We start from the raw sequence: 15,591 nt of genomic DNA on the forward strand, positions 1-15,591 counted from the left end.
CCATTTGTAGCCTTGTGTTGGCACCCAGGGCCATTCTGTGCAATTAATTGAACATCAAAAAGAGATGGACGGTTCACGCTGCCAATCCTTCAAGCTTTTATTTGGAGAGAGTGAGGATAAAGACATTCTTCAAACTCCACACACAAAAGCACCAGCAGGAGATTTTCAACGCTGCAAATCACTCTTAGTTGTTTTGAGCCTAAAACTCGCATTCTGTGCTATGAATAATAGACAAATAGATTCAGAAGACATCACCACAAATATTCCAAAATTCATTTCATTTTGTCAAAAACTTTTCATCCCTCTCAAAACAGCTTGATGAAACATCTTGAGTTCTGACAACATGAATGACGCCTTCTGCGCAAATAGAAAAGGAGAAAGCAATGTTTGCTCTTCGAAGTGTAAAGGCTCAGTTATTTATCTTCCTTGTGACATTCAGCAAAAGTCAACATTTCCCAGACCTGGAGAACATAGACTTACAGCTCTGCAATGTTCTGTCAATTCCATATCCTGACCAGATCAATTCTTAAATCCCCCTGCAAACATTACTGTGGTACCCAAGAAAGAAATGCTCTAATCACAGCAAAACATGCACTTTTCCTGAAACAACCTGCTTTCTCAATCCAATATGTAAATAAATCAAATATGAGATCATGCTGGAGTCTCTTTACGTCAGTATTATAGTATTGTTTGCTTGGTAAGTGGCCGTAGTTGAATCTCTTTGTTCTTCATCTCGCTGTCCTGCGTGTATAGATTGTTCTCTTTTATATAATCAATAACCGAGTCTGGTAAAAGGTATTTAACACTATATCCTCGACGCAGGGCTCGTCGGACCTCCGTAGCGCTGATCTCATTCTGGGCCCACTCCCGAACCAAAAATATGTTCCGTCTGTGTCTGGACAGCACGTCAGACTCGTGTACAGTCCGATCCGGCTGCAGGGTTCCTCGGCTCACGCAGACCAGTCCAAAGCGGCCCACCACTTCCTCGATGTGATCGTCCCTCCACAGACCAGACACCTTAAAAGTCTCCATGAAATCTGCTCCACATAGCAGTTTCAACAGGGGTTCGCCTGCGGGGGGGAAGCAAGCAAGCGCATTACAGATCATTTAAAAGTCACTGCATCATATAAATCCTAATGAATTCAAGCTTTTCGGTTACATTAGTGGAACGAGCACCCTCCATTCTATTTCATTGTTGTTGTCATCTTGTGAACGTAAATTAATGTGCGTCTATAATTAAAGGAACCGAGTGTTTCTGAACAATAGCAGCTTGATTGCTCATTCGAAGCTTTCAAATGTTAATGTCAGCCTAGACAGGTAATTATAGGAATGGTTCACCTTAAAATGAATTCCATCATCAACTACTCACTCACATGTCTTTTGAAACCTACATGATTTTTTTTCATTCAGTGAACACAGAAGTGGGAATTCAAGAGGTTTCACACACTGCTGCATTATACTTTAAAAACAGATGAAGACCTCTGGTTAAAAAGCTCATAAAATACAAACATAGGCCCGATTCACATTTTGCGTCTAAAACCGAGAGGAAAACGCGAGCTGCACTGTCCTCCCTTTTTTCCAAAGCGCCCGGACTTTGCGCTATCCTGGCGTCTTTCGTCGCCAAGCAACCATGGGCCACGATAGCCGTTGAGACAAGGAGGTTGTAATACAGTTTAAAGTTGGGAAGGAAGGAGGCGGGAACCAGCAAACATTTAAATAAAGTTTTATCAAATATAAACAAACAACAACACGGAAGTAAAATGCCGGCAGCCACCTCACGGTCGACTGCCGGCCAAAAGAACATACATACAAGCTTAAAACCTATGGTCCTCTCTCGTTGCTCATAGTCTTATGCTCCCGATTTCCTCCGTGAGATATGCGGGACCGGTGTGCACATAGCTGATTCCAAATATCACTTACGCCACCGGCCCCGCCTCACGGCACTCGTCCCGCCATCCTCAGCAGAGAGGTATAAACAAAGGTTATATGGATTATATGCACTGAAAATACCTTGCAATAACTCTGCTACTAGATTGAGCTACATTGAGCTTGTCCATCCATATTGGATGGTTGGTTCTTGTCACATGACCTGCGGTGCGCTTGCGCCTTTCTGAAAAGTTACGTTTTTTAACACGATGAGGCGTCGACTCGCCTGAAAAAAAAAGTGCGTCGCCCCGCATGCACATTGAACTGCATGTGCGTTGCCCCCTATTTCCGCGTGCGAGTCTACATTTAAAATAACAAATATGCGCGGGGAAAAGCCGCAAAATGTGAACCGGGCCATACAGTTGTACTTTTGATATTGTTAGACTTATTATTTTTGGGTGGATTACAAGTGCAAGTCATATTATGAGTGGGTCTCGATCTCTACCTGCCCAAAACAAAACCCCCTTTTTAATTCTAATGAAAGTATGTAGCAATAACTAGGTTCTTGACAAATTAATGTGTCCAATCGTGTGACAAAAATTTAGAACAAAACTGTACTGTGCATATATATTTTTTAATTAACACCAAACATACATATACATTAATATATATTTAGAACATATTTACATGTATCTATTGATATATACCAATAATTTAAATTATATATAATTTTTATAATTGTCTTAAATTTACAAGATTACAAAATCAATATGCACAGCAAACACACATATATTATGTAAAAAAACATTGTCGCTCTGGATGCGATTAATCTTTCGAAAACCCATAAAAATAATATATTATGAACCTTTCATCACAAACAATATATTGGTCAAGTACCCAACTGTGTGTGTGAATGATGGCTTTTGTCTAAGCAAGCATGCATTTCTGCAGGGCAGGAGATGAACCTCACGGGGCCACTAAAGCTTCTTATTTCTGCTTTTGGTGACTCAACAACCCCAAAAAATCACTGCATGGAGCCAAAAAAAAACAATCCCTGTATGATTGTAATATTGAATAAATTATGCAAAACACAATGCAAAAATAAACAGCAACAGTAATTTTCCAGACAATCATTAAACGGCTTAATTCAATAAGCGCCAAATTCCTCTGAAGAGCCTAAATGAGGTGTGCATAACATACATTTCAAACAAGAATAATCCCTGTGATAATTAAACATGAAATCTTAAATAAAACAGGAAGAGTCGATTATTTTCAACGTCTTTTATTTTAATTCCTACCGATATGTTTATTCATCATTGTAAAACAGGGAGTAGGAGATCTTTTATGTAATCCTCTTGCCACAGCTAAACAAAAGAAAATTTGAATCATGAAAGCGGCATCAGAGTGGGTTTCTCTTTTCAGAATCTCTGCAGTCCTGCTAAATGTTTTGAGATTAAAGTCTTTTGTGTGTGTGAGCGTGCATGTGTGCTGCGTTCAATCTTTCCTGCCACTTTCTTGTTTTTTAAGTGATGCTGGCTATTAATCTCGGCTTCATTAACAGTCTGAGCATGCATGTCTTAAGCCCAAGTCATCCTGCGGAGGGTATTAGGCTTCATTAGCATGCTCCTCTACCACAACCCCAAATAAAAGCTCTGTTGAAAAGCGGCCTAACAGTGTTTGTGCTGGCCAGAGAGAAGAAACATGCATCACATTTATCTAAAGTGATTAGCAAAACCAGCTCTGTTGTGCCAGCGAGGAGGCATAAAATGATACAAGATTGTGATGTGAAGTTCGAGATGTGGGTGGGGCTTACCAGAGTTCTCTGTGGGCGGGTCCTTGGGCAATCCTGTTCTTTGCTGGTACTGAGCGGTTATCCGTCCGTAGTGGTACCTGACAGCGAGATGTTTTGTGAGACAGAGGATAAAACAGCATGTACACGCACGGCTATACTATAATCAGCTTATGGATGTGGGAGAAGCTTTATGTGCACACTGTGATGTGTGAGCCTATAGATGTGCATCTCAACTTCTCCGAGCACCCACAAGAGGCTATAATCCGCTTCTGTTATGCGGAAACGCGCATAGGAGTTTGAATCCTTTTCAAGAGGATTACTATTGAGAGGACAAAGAAAATGGGGACTGTATATTGCCCCCTTTATGCATAGGTTGAATCCATCCCAACCAACCTTATATGCGATAACAGGCGTTGCATGGGCGCATCGGCAAGTGCTTTCCTTTTTTCCAAGTAGTAAATTACAGAAAGTAAAAGACCAACAAAGACAAAGTCCTGGCACAGGCAGCTGGCACAAAAGCAGCCATTCACCTCCCTGGAACACTGCCACTTGAGTATTAATAAACTACCTAAGGCCATAGCTAGTTGGCATAAAACTCAAATTGGCATAAGAGGCCTTCAAACTGTCTCCAGTCGTATGCTGAGGGAGGAGCGGCAGTCACTCTGAGAGACTCTGGCATGCTCACAAACAAAATCACTAACAGCCCAACGCAAAAGGATGATGGGCATTTCATATTTTCTGAGCTGGGATCGGCTGTTTGATGTCTCGCACAACAGGAATGGCAGGATTCAGCTACAATAAAGTTTTAGCTTTAGCTCTGCTTAGATATTTTGAAGATGACAGTGAAATAGAGAATTCAAGCTTTAGCCTTCAGAGGGGACAGTGGAGGAAAGAATGACAGAGAGATAATTTACACGTTTCAAAGAAACGTTTGGGTGTAATAGTAAAATCTATTGATTCCTTCAGGTATTGTATATTGTTCTTTTAGAATATAAATTAGAGTGGGAATCAGGCTAGATTTTTCCATATCTGTATCCTTTTCTTTAGTCTGATGAAAACAGGGAAAGATATTGAGAAGAATGCTTGTGACCAAATATTTCTTGGCCACCATTGACTACCAAAAGTGGTAGTCAAAAGTGCCCCAGAACAGTTTGTTTTCTTGTATTCGAAAATATCTTCTTTTGTGTTCAACAGAACAAAGACATTTACTAAGAATTACTACTTTGGTCTTCCAAATGTCTTTCACTGTGTTTATTCGAACAAAGAAATGTATACAGATTTGAAACAACTCTAGGGTGAGTAAATGAAGACAGAATATTAAATTTTGGGTAAACTGTTCCTTTAAAGCGGCCCTGCAACGATGCATTCTGACTTCTTTAAAATGTTAAACGTGCTGTCTTCTCATGCTTAACATGGTCAAAAAACGATTTGGGATTACGTAAGATTTCTGTGCTCGATACACTCCCCCAGCAGTCGTACGGGTTTCGCAAAGTTTTTTCGAACATATAAAACAGTTACGTAACAACTTTTCTTAGTCCCTTGTTGGATAATTCTCCTGGAAAAAGCATGTGACACGGCTACAGGAGAGCAGGAGAAGGAGCATGCTCAGACGTCACTTTCACTTGTAAGCAGGAGAGAGAGAGAGCATACGTTCGCAGAGTTCGGGTGTTTGTTTGTTCACTGCATTTGGGTGATGAATCGTTTGAAACTGATATATGGAGCTGTCCCAGCGCTAAAAGATGCCGGACATGAACCGCATGCGGTAAGTAAAACGTCTTGGTTACGTTTGTAACCTCAGTTCCCTGATGGAGGGAACGAGACGTTGTGTCGAGAACGACAGATGGGGTTCGCCCTTGAGAACCAATCAACTCTGACTACTATAGAAAAGGCCAATGAAATTTGGCGAATGCAATTTGCATGCCGGGCTCCGCCCCCGGAAATCCGGTATAAAAGGAGGCCGGCGTGCAGCATTCACTTACCTTTGTTCTGAAGAGCCTGAGACCTCTCAAACTGCAGCAGAATACGATACGTGTTCGTGGCATAAGGGACACAACGTCTCGTTCCCTCCATCAGGGAACTGAGGTTACATACGTAACCAAGACGTTCCCTTTCTGTCGGTCTCTCGACGTTGTGTCGAGAACGACAGATGGGGTTGCCTATGGAAAACGCCACAACGCTGTATCGCGTCACAATGTCAGCGAAGCGACGGTAACAAGCCTGGGCGTGTCATCTCGAAGCTTTCGTGAGACTGTAACCTTCCAGTGTGGTGGTCGGGGGGTTCCAGAGCTTTCTTGGAGAAAGATGGGTACAGCCCTGACCGGTAACTTTCACGGACGGGGCCTTAGCTCTCTATAGGCGAGAGGCCGTCCGGATCAGTTTACACCGGGTAAGCGCGACTCTTAATCAGAGAAGCACTACAGAGGCCACCTCCTACCCGTGGGGAGGAATATGGTGGATATAGGTATGGTCTCGTCCTTGGAGGAGAACGCATGGAACGTGCGGACTGAGTAGTTAACCGCGAGGTGGAGGCCCACCTGGGGAAGCTCATGGGTTACCAGGAGTGGGAACCATTCTCATGAGGATACATCAGACGGAACAGCCCAAGGAGGGGGTGTTACAGACGTCCGGTAGCACTAGGTCCGGTTAGAGCTATCTGTGATAGCTCACATGGTATCCCGGCCTAAGGGGGAAGGCTGCTCTGCCCAGCCAACCCCCAGGGGGTGCTTGTTTGGTGATGGATGGAATGCCTATTCTTAACCAGTGTCTGGGTAAGAAGGGAGGCTGGTGAGGTACCAGTTTCTTAGCGATGTGTTCGGGTAAGAAGAAAAGGTAAATAGCACACTGACCCAACCTGTTAGAGGGTGGAAAGGTGCTTTCGCAGGCATACGCCCCCCCGGATGCCAGTCCTACATGTCGCCACGCAGGACGTGGGCTGACACCATGTTTACGCGAAGGTTGTTAACCCTTGCGAAGGTGTTTGGGCATAGCCCAACCCGCAGCTCTACAGTTGTCTGCTAGAGAGGCGCTTCTGCCAGTGTCCAGGAGGTGGCTAAACTCCGTGTGGAGTGAGCCCTCACTGCCAATGGGCATGGGAGATTCTGAGATCGGAATGCCGTCGTAACGGCGTCCACGACCCAGTGCGCCAGCCTCTGTTTGGAGACAGCCTTCCCCTTCTGCTGTCCTCCAACAGACACGGAGCTGGTCAGAGCTTCAGAGCTCTGCGTGCGGTCCAGTACGTACTGGACACCACACTAATCGGGTTGGGTCTTCCTCCCCTATGGGGAGCGCCTGCAAGTTCACCACTTGGCCCCGGAGGGAGTAGTGGGAACTTCTTGGGCACGCATCCGGGCCTGGGTCTCAAGATAACGTGAGAGTTTCCAGGGCCTAGTTTAAGGCAATCCGGGGACACGGAGGATGCTCGATGGTCCCCTACCCTCTTGAAGGAAGTGAGCGCCGTCAGGAGGGCCGTCTTACTCTATGAGGAAGATCGGAACCTCCGAGGGGCTCTTTGGGGGACCCTGAGGCTCCCCAGGACCACTTAGGGTCCCAAGAGGGTATGGAGCGGAGATGAGGCGGATTCCGCCCTCTCGCTGCTTAGGAACCTGGTGACCAGGTCGTGTTGCCCTAGAAACTTTCCACCGACTGAGTCATGATGAGTGGCAATAGCGACTACATACACTTTCAGTGTGGAAGGGAGATGTTAGTCTCCAGTCTCGTGAGAAGGGGAACACAATCCTGATCAAGCACCTCAGTGGGTCTTTCTCGTTGAGAAAGACACCAGGACGAGAAGAGGCACCGTCTAGAGGCGTGTAACCGCCTAGTAGATGGGGCCCTAGCCTGGGTGATGGTCTCAGCCGTATAGGGGGAGTAGCCATCTTAGGATCTTCTCGTCCCGTCTAGAGACCAGACATGGGTGTTCCAGAGGTCTGATCTGGGATGCCAGAACGTGTCCTTCCCCTGAGAGAGCAGGTCCTCTGTCAGGGGAATGGTTCAGGGGGAGTCGCTGTCCAGAGCATCGGCTCTGAAGCCAAGTGCGGTTAGACCGGTGTGGTGTAACCAATAACACTTGGTGCTCCTGCTCCCTGACCTTGCACAGAGTCTGTACAAGAAGGCTCCTGGGGGGGGAAGGTGTGCTTCCGCCCATCCCGCGGCCAGCTGTGCGCAAGGATATCCGTGCCGAGGGCAGGGACTATCAAGCGGGCAAATGGTGGTGTTACGGGAGGTGAACAGGTTTTACCTGGGCCTACCCGAATCAGCCTCCAAATGAGCTGGACTGCACGGGGGTGGAGTTGCCACTCTCCACAAGGCATAAACTGGCGAGAAAGCACATCGGCTGTCTAGTTCAGTTTGCCCGGGGTGTGTGGCCTGCAGGGAACGAGTCACCTGTTGACTCCACCGGAGGAGGCGTCGAGCAAGTTGTGTTTAGCTGCTGTGAGCGAACGCCACCCTGACGATCTGTATTCGCTACAGCTATAGTGCTGTCCTCGGAACAGCACGTGCATGTCTCGCACGAGAGGCCGTAGCCTGCTCAGTGCAAGTAGCATAGCCCACAACTCTTGGCAATTGATATGCCAGCGCAGGCGGGGGTTCGTCCAACACCCCACCTGCGTGCCCGTTGCACACTACACCGCACCCCTGCAGGGAGACTTCAGTCGTCACCACGACCTGCCTCATAACCTGCTCAGAGGGACCTGAGTCCGTCGAAAAAGTCATAAAGACTAGGGGTTATGGTGCGTCGGCAGCAGGGCGGCATCACCATGCGCCTGCTGCCGGTGTGCCACGCTCTCCTCGGAACTCGACTCTGAAACCAGTGTTGGAGCGGTCTCATGTGCATCAACTCGAGGGGTATTAACCCGCGAGGACGCCATGTGTCCCAGGAGCCTCTGAATTGTTTCAGGGGGACCGCTGTCTGCCTAAAATGTTCATTTCAGACAGTTCAACACTGGTTGGGCACAACTGCGGACAGGTGCGCCGACATGGTAACAGAGTTGAGTTCCATACCGAGAAAGAGGATGCTCTGCACTGGGGAGAGCTTGCCCCTCTCTTGGTTGACCTGGAGTCCCAATCGACCTCGGTGCCGGAGCACCAGGTCCCTTTGTGTACATAACAGATCTCGCGAGTGTCCCAAGATAGGCCAGTCGCTGAGATAGTTTAGTACCCGCTCGCCTTCCTCCCCTCAGGGAGAAAGGGCGGTCAGGGACAGACCGAAAGGGAGGACTCTGTACTGATATGCCCGCCTCTCGCACGCGAACCGTGGGAACGGCCGGTGTCGAGGAGGATCGAGACATGAAAGTAAGCGTCCTTCAGGTCGATTGCCACGAACCAATCCTGACACCTGATAGATGTCAGGACGCGCCTCTGTGTGAGCACCCTGAATGGCAGCTTGTGAAGGTGCTCTGTTCAGTGTACGCAGCCTTTGGGGGCAACCCGCCGTCTTTCTTGGGAACGATGAAGTGCGGGTCGTGACCCACTGAACATCTTGGTTTTGAGGGACGAACTCGATGCCTGTTTTGCCAGAAGGGTGGTGACCTCTACCCGAAGTACGGAGGCGTCCCTGCCTCTGACAGAGGGAGAGATGATGCCCCGAAACTTGGGAGAGTCTCTGGCGAACTGGATCGAGTAACCAAGACGGACCGCCCTCATTAGCCAGCGAGACAGTGTGGGCAGCTCTCGAGCTCCCAGGGACTGTGACAGGGTGACCAAGGGGACGGTCTGCTTCATCATTCCCACGGGGGGTGGTTCGTCGGCTGGCGGAGCTAACCATGTCGTGGGGAGTCCCCGGAGGGAAGGTTTGCTCTGCCTACCTGCCTGGCGGGACAACGGCACGCACTGTCGGTTTGAGAGTGGTGACAGCTGTCGTATGTGTACGACCTCACGCCTCGCCAGGGTGTGAGGTCGGTTCGCCGAGCACAGTCCAGTGGAGTGTGCGATCGGCTGCAAGTAAACCTGGGGAGAACAGAAAGCTCAGTGAGTAAGTGGGCGCCAAGCCCTAAAAAGGGCCCGGCTTTGGTGACGAGGCAGGAGTCGTCCCGTACCGACCGATCAGAGCCGTGGCTGTGAAGGTTCGGGCCCGATGTTGTTCTCCCTGGGGTCTTCCCATCAGTGTCCCTTCTCGCGAGGAGGTTGCTGACAGGGTGGAGGTTTCCCCCTCGACCTCTGCTGCCGGGGTGCCACCTGTGGGGGCACAGGAACCGGAGCCGATGTCGAAAGGGTCCTGGGTTGCAGGGAAGCAGACGTCACGTGAGATCTCGGAGGCCTGTAGGCGGCCGAGTCGCGGCGTGAAAAAAATGTGGTTAATTGCCACTGTCTGCTTCGCCGTCAAAAAACTGCTGAGCGCAGTCCTCGACGGTGTTACCAACAACCCACCCTGCGAGATGAGTGCATCAAGAAAGCGGACTTCCTTGGTGTCACTCTTCTGCACAAGGTATAGCCGGGGGTGTCTCTCCTGGACCACTACCGTGGACATCGTCCGACCCAGGGCCCGTGCCGCCGCCTTAGTCGCCCGTAGAGCGCTGTCAGCGGCGGCACGGAGATCCTGCATTATACCCAGGTCGGCCTTACCCTCGTGGAGCACTCTCAACGCCCTGGCCTGGCGGACCTGCAGGATGGCCATGGCGTAGAGAGGAGGCAGCCTGGCCCGCAGCATCGTAAGCTTTCGACATCAGTGATGCCTAAGTCTTACGTGCTTTGGACCGTAGGGGTGGCCGATTCCCCCCAGGTGGTAGCCGTCCGCGGCACAGGTGCACCGCGGGCGGACGTTCCACCCGGGGGATCTCGACGCAATCCTTGGCTGCCCCACCAGCGAGGGAAGTAAGGGAGGCGGAGCTGGTTTTCACTGGAGCGATCCGTGAGTGGAGCGCTCCAAGTGTTACACAGCTCCTCATGCAGCTCCGGGAAAAAAATGGTACCCGGGGTGGGCGCGGTTTGCACCGCGCTCCGACCTCAGGAACCACATATCCCCGGGTTAGCATGAATGACATCACTTCTGCTTCCTCCTAACTCGACCGCTGGGGGTGGAGCTCGGATTCGTCAGAGTCGGATGCTAGCCTCCCTCCGATGCTGCGAGCAACATCTCATCTGCGTCACACATCGTACCCGATGTGTGTGCGTGAGAATCCGGACGGTATGCCACCGCCGGTTGGGGAACGTTCAGAGGAGCGAATCGGGGTGCGATCGGCCCGTGAGCACTTAGCTGGCGGGTTTACGTTCACAGAGTTCCCCATATCACTAACGCTGCTAACGTGGGTGGTCATCAGGGCCGTAGCCACAGATGTCACAGCCCGGGTAGCAGACGAAATGGTGGCTGGTTCCCGTAGGAAGACAGCCACCCGTGACCGCAACTTCTGAATGACAATCCGCCCGCAGTGCGGGCAGATGTGTCAACGAACGCTGCTTCAGCGTGCTGGACGCCCAGACGCCTAACGCAGCGATCGTGTCCATCCCCCTCCTCGATGAGAGTGCCGCACCCAAGAGAACAGCGGGACATGCCGCACTGGAGAATGCTCAGTTAGTCCTGAAAAGGACTTTTTAGAAAAAAATCTCTAACACCTCCGGAACCGCTGAGACGCCCAGGGGAAGGTCGCTGCAGGTAGGGACGATCCGCTGGTACACGTCGTAGATCCAGCGATGTAGAAGAAGAAGAATTCATAGAATTCGTTCTGTTCGTAGTCATGAGCGAAGGCTCTGAAGAACAAAAGGTAAGTGAATGCTGCACGCCGGCTTCCTTTTATACCGGATTTCCGGGGGCGGAGCCCGGCATGCAAATTGCATTCGCCAAATTTCATTGGCCTTTTCTATAGTAGTCAGAGTTGATTGGTTCTCAAGGGCGAACCCCATCTGTCGTTCTCGACACAACGTCGAGAGACCGACAGAAAGGGAACTGATGTTTTGTTAACAATGGGTGCGCACATGCTTTGGTTCGGCCAACGCCGCACGTGCCATATGTTTTCAGAAACAATCGTAAAGCTGTATCTATCTTTTATGAATGTGATCAAACTAAATACTCTTCGAAGATACGAAGTATGCAATACTACTATATAGGTACCCAAAATTAATATGAGATTGTCAGCTGTAAGTATGTAGACTAAGTAATTTGACAAAATAAGTATATCTGTTACTTTTGGACTAGATTGACACAGGAACTTGCTAAAGTCTTCCTTCAATAGTTACCTCATTGTCTCCACAGTCTCCGTCCAATCAGACTGCTGGCTCTCCCAGTCGTCAACGGTAACCCAGTCAGAGCTATGCAGGGCCAGTCTTGCCATAGTGAGTCTGTGCTTTGATGCTACGAGACCCTGTTTACCATAACCATCACTGACAGGAGACACAATCCCACCCACCACACGATACAGACCTGCGAGATGGAGAAAAAACATATCTGACCCAAACAGTCGAATTTACAATTAAACAGAATTACATCTTATTTAATAAAAAGTTCTGCAGAACACAAAAGAATATATTTTTAAGAATGTTGATAACTGAACAACAGCGCAAGCCATTCACTTCTATTGTATAGACAAAACCAATGCAAGTCAATGGCTACCCTTGTTCGGTTACCAACATTCTTAAAAATATCCATTGTGTGTTCTGTAGAAGCAAGAAACTCAAACAGGTTTGAAATGCATGTAAATGTAAGTCATGACAGAATTTTTATTTTGGGTGAACCCAAAATACTCCAAAATACACTACATTTTCAAAGTACAACAGCTACACAATAAAATGATAAGCTATTGAACAGAAATGAACTGAAAGATTGTGAGGCTAAATGTTTTAATTAAAATAAGGTAAAGTTAAACTTCAGTATTTTTTTAATGTTTTTATTAAGCAAAGTATACATGGAATTATAAAATTTATTTAATTTTTAAAAAATCTATTGTAATTTGTCCTAAAACTGGTCACAAATCCCAATCACTCTCTCTTTTTTAAAGCGCACAGGTTACAATAAATGAAATCAAATTGTCAGTGTAGCAAGAACGTACAGAATTTGCTGAGAGGCAAAGGCACACCATCACCATGTTTACATTGGAAGCCTGCAGCAACAAAACTAGAATCCTCCTATTAAAAAAAATCAAATCTTTCTGCTTGTTTGCAGTGTAGACATTGTATTACAGCTGCTACACAGACTCTTTGATAAATAGATCAGGAATATCTAAGAAGAGCCTGTGATGTCTTGGTACGAGTACAAATCCCTCACGATTCATCCTCCATTTATGTAAGCTTATTTTCAACACTCAGCTAATATTGTCTGTTAGACCAAAGCAAAGTAAAAGCATTAAATATTCACACTTAGAACTGCCCATTCATGCATCTTACCCAAGATAAACCTCTACACATCAAAGATGTAACATAAAAAGTGATTCAATAGCACGGTTTATGCTTTCAGCTCAAACTAAACACACAATACAGAATGAAGTCAGAACATTTAGTAGAACATCAAAAATTGCTATAAAGGCCCAGCAGGATAGCGGAAAGAAAGACAGTTTTGACCCGATGACAGATGATGGCCATTTTCAGGTTAATGAACAGGTGGCACTAACCCGTCTGGTGCATCTGGTCCCTGGCCAGCTCAAACAGCCGCATGTGCTGATGGGTAATGGGGTTGAAGGAGCCACAGGCCAGCAAAAACAGAGGAATACGACCAGCCATTTCAAAGCATCACAACACTGTAAACAGAAACAGTAAACAAATGAGTCTTAAGGTGTTCAACTGGGGTTGGCTATGCTAGCCTAGGGTTGTAACAATATTATCGATATCGTGTTATCGCAATAGCAAAATTGTCTCAATATTGTCATGGTCACATGACTGTATGAAGACGATACGTCTTCCGGGCCTAACATAGAGAATGTTCAAAAATTTAAAGATGTTACCTTTGGCAAGGTCCATCTGGTGCAATTATTTTATTTTATAAAAGGGATTTTTAGGTCATTTGACCCATCTCATACTATAACTCAAACCTCTATGCAAAGATTAAGAGTATAAAGAAAAGAGGATGCTGCTTATGGCACGTTTCCAGGTCATCATTTGTCATTTTAAATAGAGCAATAATTACCGTACCGTGTACTTTATACCGAGGTTTTATTAAACAGTGAGATTTTGATATTGTTACGTCCGTAGTGAATGAACACACAAGCCTTTATTTCATATCAAAAATAAATAGCTCACCCAAAAAGAAATATTCTGTCATCATTTACTCATCTTCATCTCTTTTAAACACAAAAGAAGATATTTTGAAGAAAGTTGGTTAGAAAATATCTAGTCATGTTCTGTACATTTTCCATTTCTATATGTGACATGCACATGGTTTCTTAGTGATGTTGACAAACGCATTTTAATCCTGTGTCTCTTGTCCAAACAATCAAACATTTACTGCAACTCTAATTATGTAGATTGCGTTTATAAAATGTGTTCAAGATGCAATCCTGCTCTTTTTTGAGCATTAAATTCACATGGGCTTTGTGAGTTTGTATTATTAAATAATGAAAGAGTACAAAAAGCCCATCAAATAATTAGCAGTAAAGCACTAGAGTACATACACGTGTTGTGCACGAGACAACAATTTAAAGTTTCAAGAACTATACAAATCCTGCTGGAATAAGATCTGAAACGCCCTACAAATACATTTGGTAATAGTTAAAATTGTAAATATCTGATGGTTGATAATGCTTTTTGTAATATATATATATATATATATATATATATATCAATCAGCAGGGAATTGAAGAGACATGCGGAAATTCTTTTGTAAATTATATTGTAGCATAAATAAGTCTTATAATAGTAGTGAGTACACTTGTTTAATAACCACCATGACAAAAAACATGTGTTTAAAATGGCAGAACAGCATTTTAGCCTCCAAAATGGTTAATAAGTTAACTAAAATTAAAACGACTAAAAGAAGATAACGGTAACTTGAATCCAGAAATGGTGAACTTGACAGCTGTCAGTTAACTTACATCTGACGATATGATTACTCCCCTATTTTGACGTCAGATCGCTGCAGCAAATAAGTCAGAGCAAACGAAAAAAAAAGAAAACGAAATAAAATAACGTTTAAGGCAAAAGCCATTTACCTTCTCCAATCAAGTCATTCAATGTCATGTATCCTATTTATGCTCCATATTAAGCTGTGTGTAACATTATTTATCTTCCCCTAGAACATGAGTCAGAAAACAAAGTTCCCTTAGAGCCACAGTGACCGCTAGTGGCAAAAACATTAGTAGGCGACTGGGAGACAGTTTGTTTCTCGCTAATTTTTTTTCACGATATCTGTAAAACCAAACTTACATTGTTTGCTACAGTCAATGAAGAAGATGTTATTTATAATAATAATATTTTTTTTATGTCATTGATACGGATGATTGAAGTTCTATGGAATCTAAATGCGAGGAGATCTGAAAGGGATACTGCACACAAACGTTCTGTCATCATTTACTCACTTTCTAGTTTTTCCAAATCTGTATAAATGTAAATGAGATAGTAAACAATTCAATGGTGGTAAAAAGTGCCACAGAATTTTGCTATCATACATTCTTCAAAATGTCTTCTTTTGTGTTCAACAGAACAAAACAATATAAAGTATTTTTACCTACTATGGGAGTCAATGGGGGGCAAGATCTATGCATTCATCCAGGTATCCTTCTCTGTGTTCATCAGAACAAATACATTTATACAGATTTGAAACAACTCTAAGGTGAGTAAATGATGACGCAAATTTCATTTTTAGGTGAAGTATCCCTTTAATAACACTCCATTATCCCTTTGAACACCCACTTAAGTGAACTACACTTATGTGGAGCTGAATACAGGTAATGGTCCTATTAATAGGGTTACTTTATACATAGTATATGCTATGTCATCACTCCCTTCTTTACATTCTTAGCCTTTCATGCATTATGTATTGCCTTTGTAACATAAATATCCACCTGCGGGAGAGA

At 45.7% G+C, this 15,591-nt stretch overlaps 1 protein-coding gene across 4 annotated transcripts; it reads right to left on the reverse strand.

Annotated features, from left to right (window-relative positions):
- Positions 1-72: 72 nt before the first annotated feature.
- nmnat3 (nicotinamide nucleotide adenylyltransferase 3) lies at positions 73-14,792 on the reverse strand. Of its 4 annotated transcripts, none has more exons than XM_056744144.1 (6): positions 14,611-14,767; positions 13,820-13,860; positions 13,195-13,320; positions 11,828-12,011; positions 3,680-3,756; positions 73-1,070 (listed from the first exon to the last, which is right to left on the reverse strand). In XM_056744144.1, the coding sequence occupies exons 3-6, from the start codon at positions 13,301-13,303 to the stop codon at positions 679-681; spliced, it is 762 nt and encodes a 253-aa protein (XP_056600122.1). In that variant the 5' UTR covers positions 13,304-13,320; positions 13,820-13,860; positions 14,611-14,767; the 3' UTR covers positions 73-678. The 4 variants fall into 4 exon arrangements, with proteins under 4 accessions (XP_056600122.1, XP_056600124.1, XP_056600121.1 ...); XM_056744146.1 differs by having other exon boundaries at positions 14,728-14,750; XM_056744143.1 differs by lacking the exon at positions 13,820-13,860 and having other exon boundaries at positions 14,728-14,792.
- Positions 14,793-15,591: the final 799 nt, after the last annotated feature.

This window comes from Triplophysa dalaica, chromosome 3, assembly GCF_015846415.1.
Source record: "Triplophysa dalaica isolate WHDGS20190420 chromosome 3, ASM1584641v1, whole genome shotgun sequence".
NCBI classification, from domain to species: Eukaryota; Metazoa; Chordata; class Actinopteri; order Cypriniformes; family Nemacheilidae; genus Triplophysa; species Triplophysa dalaica.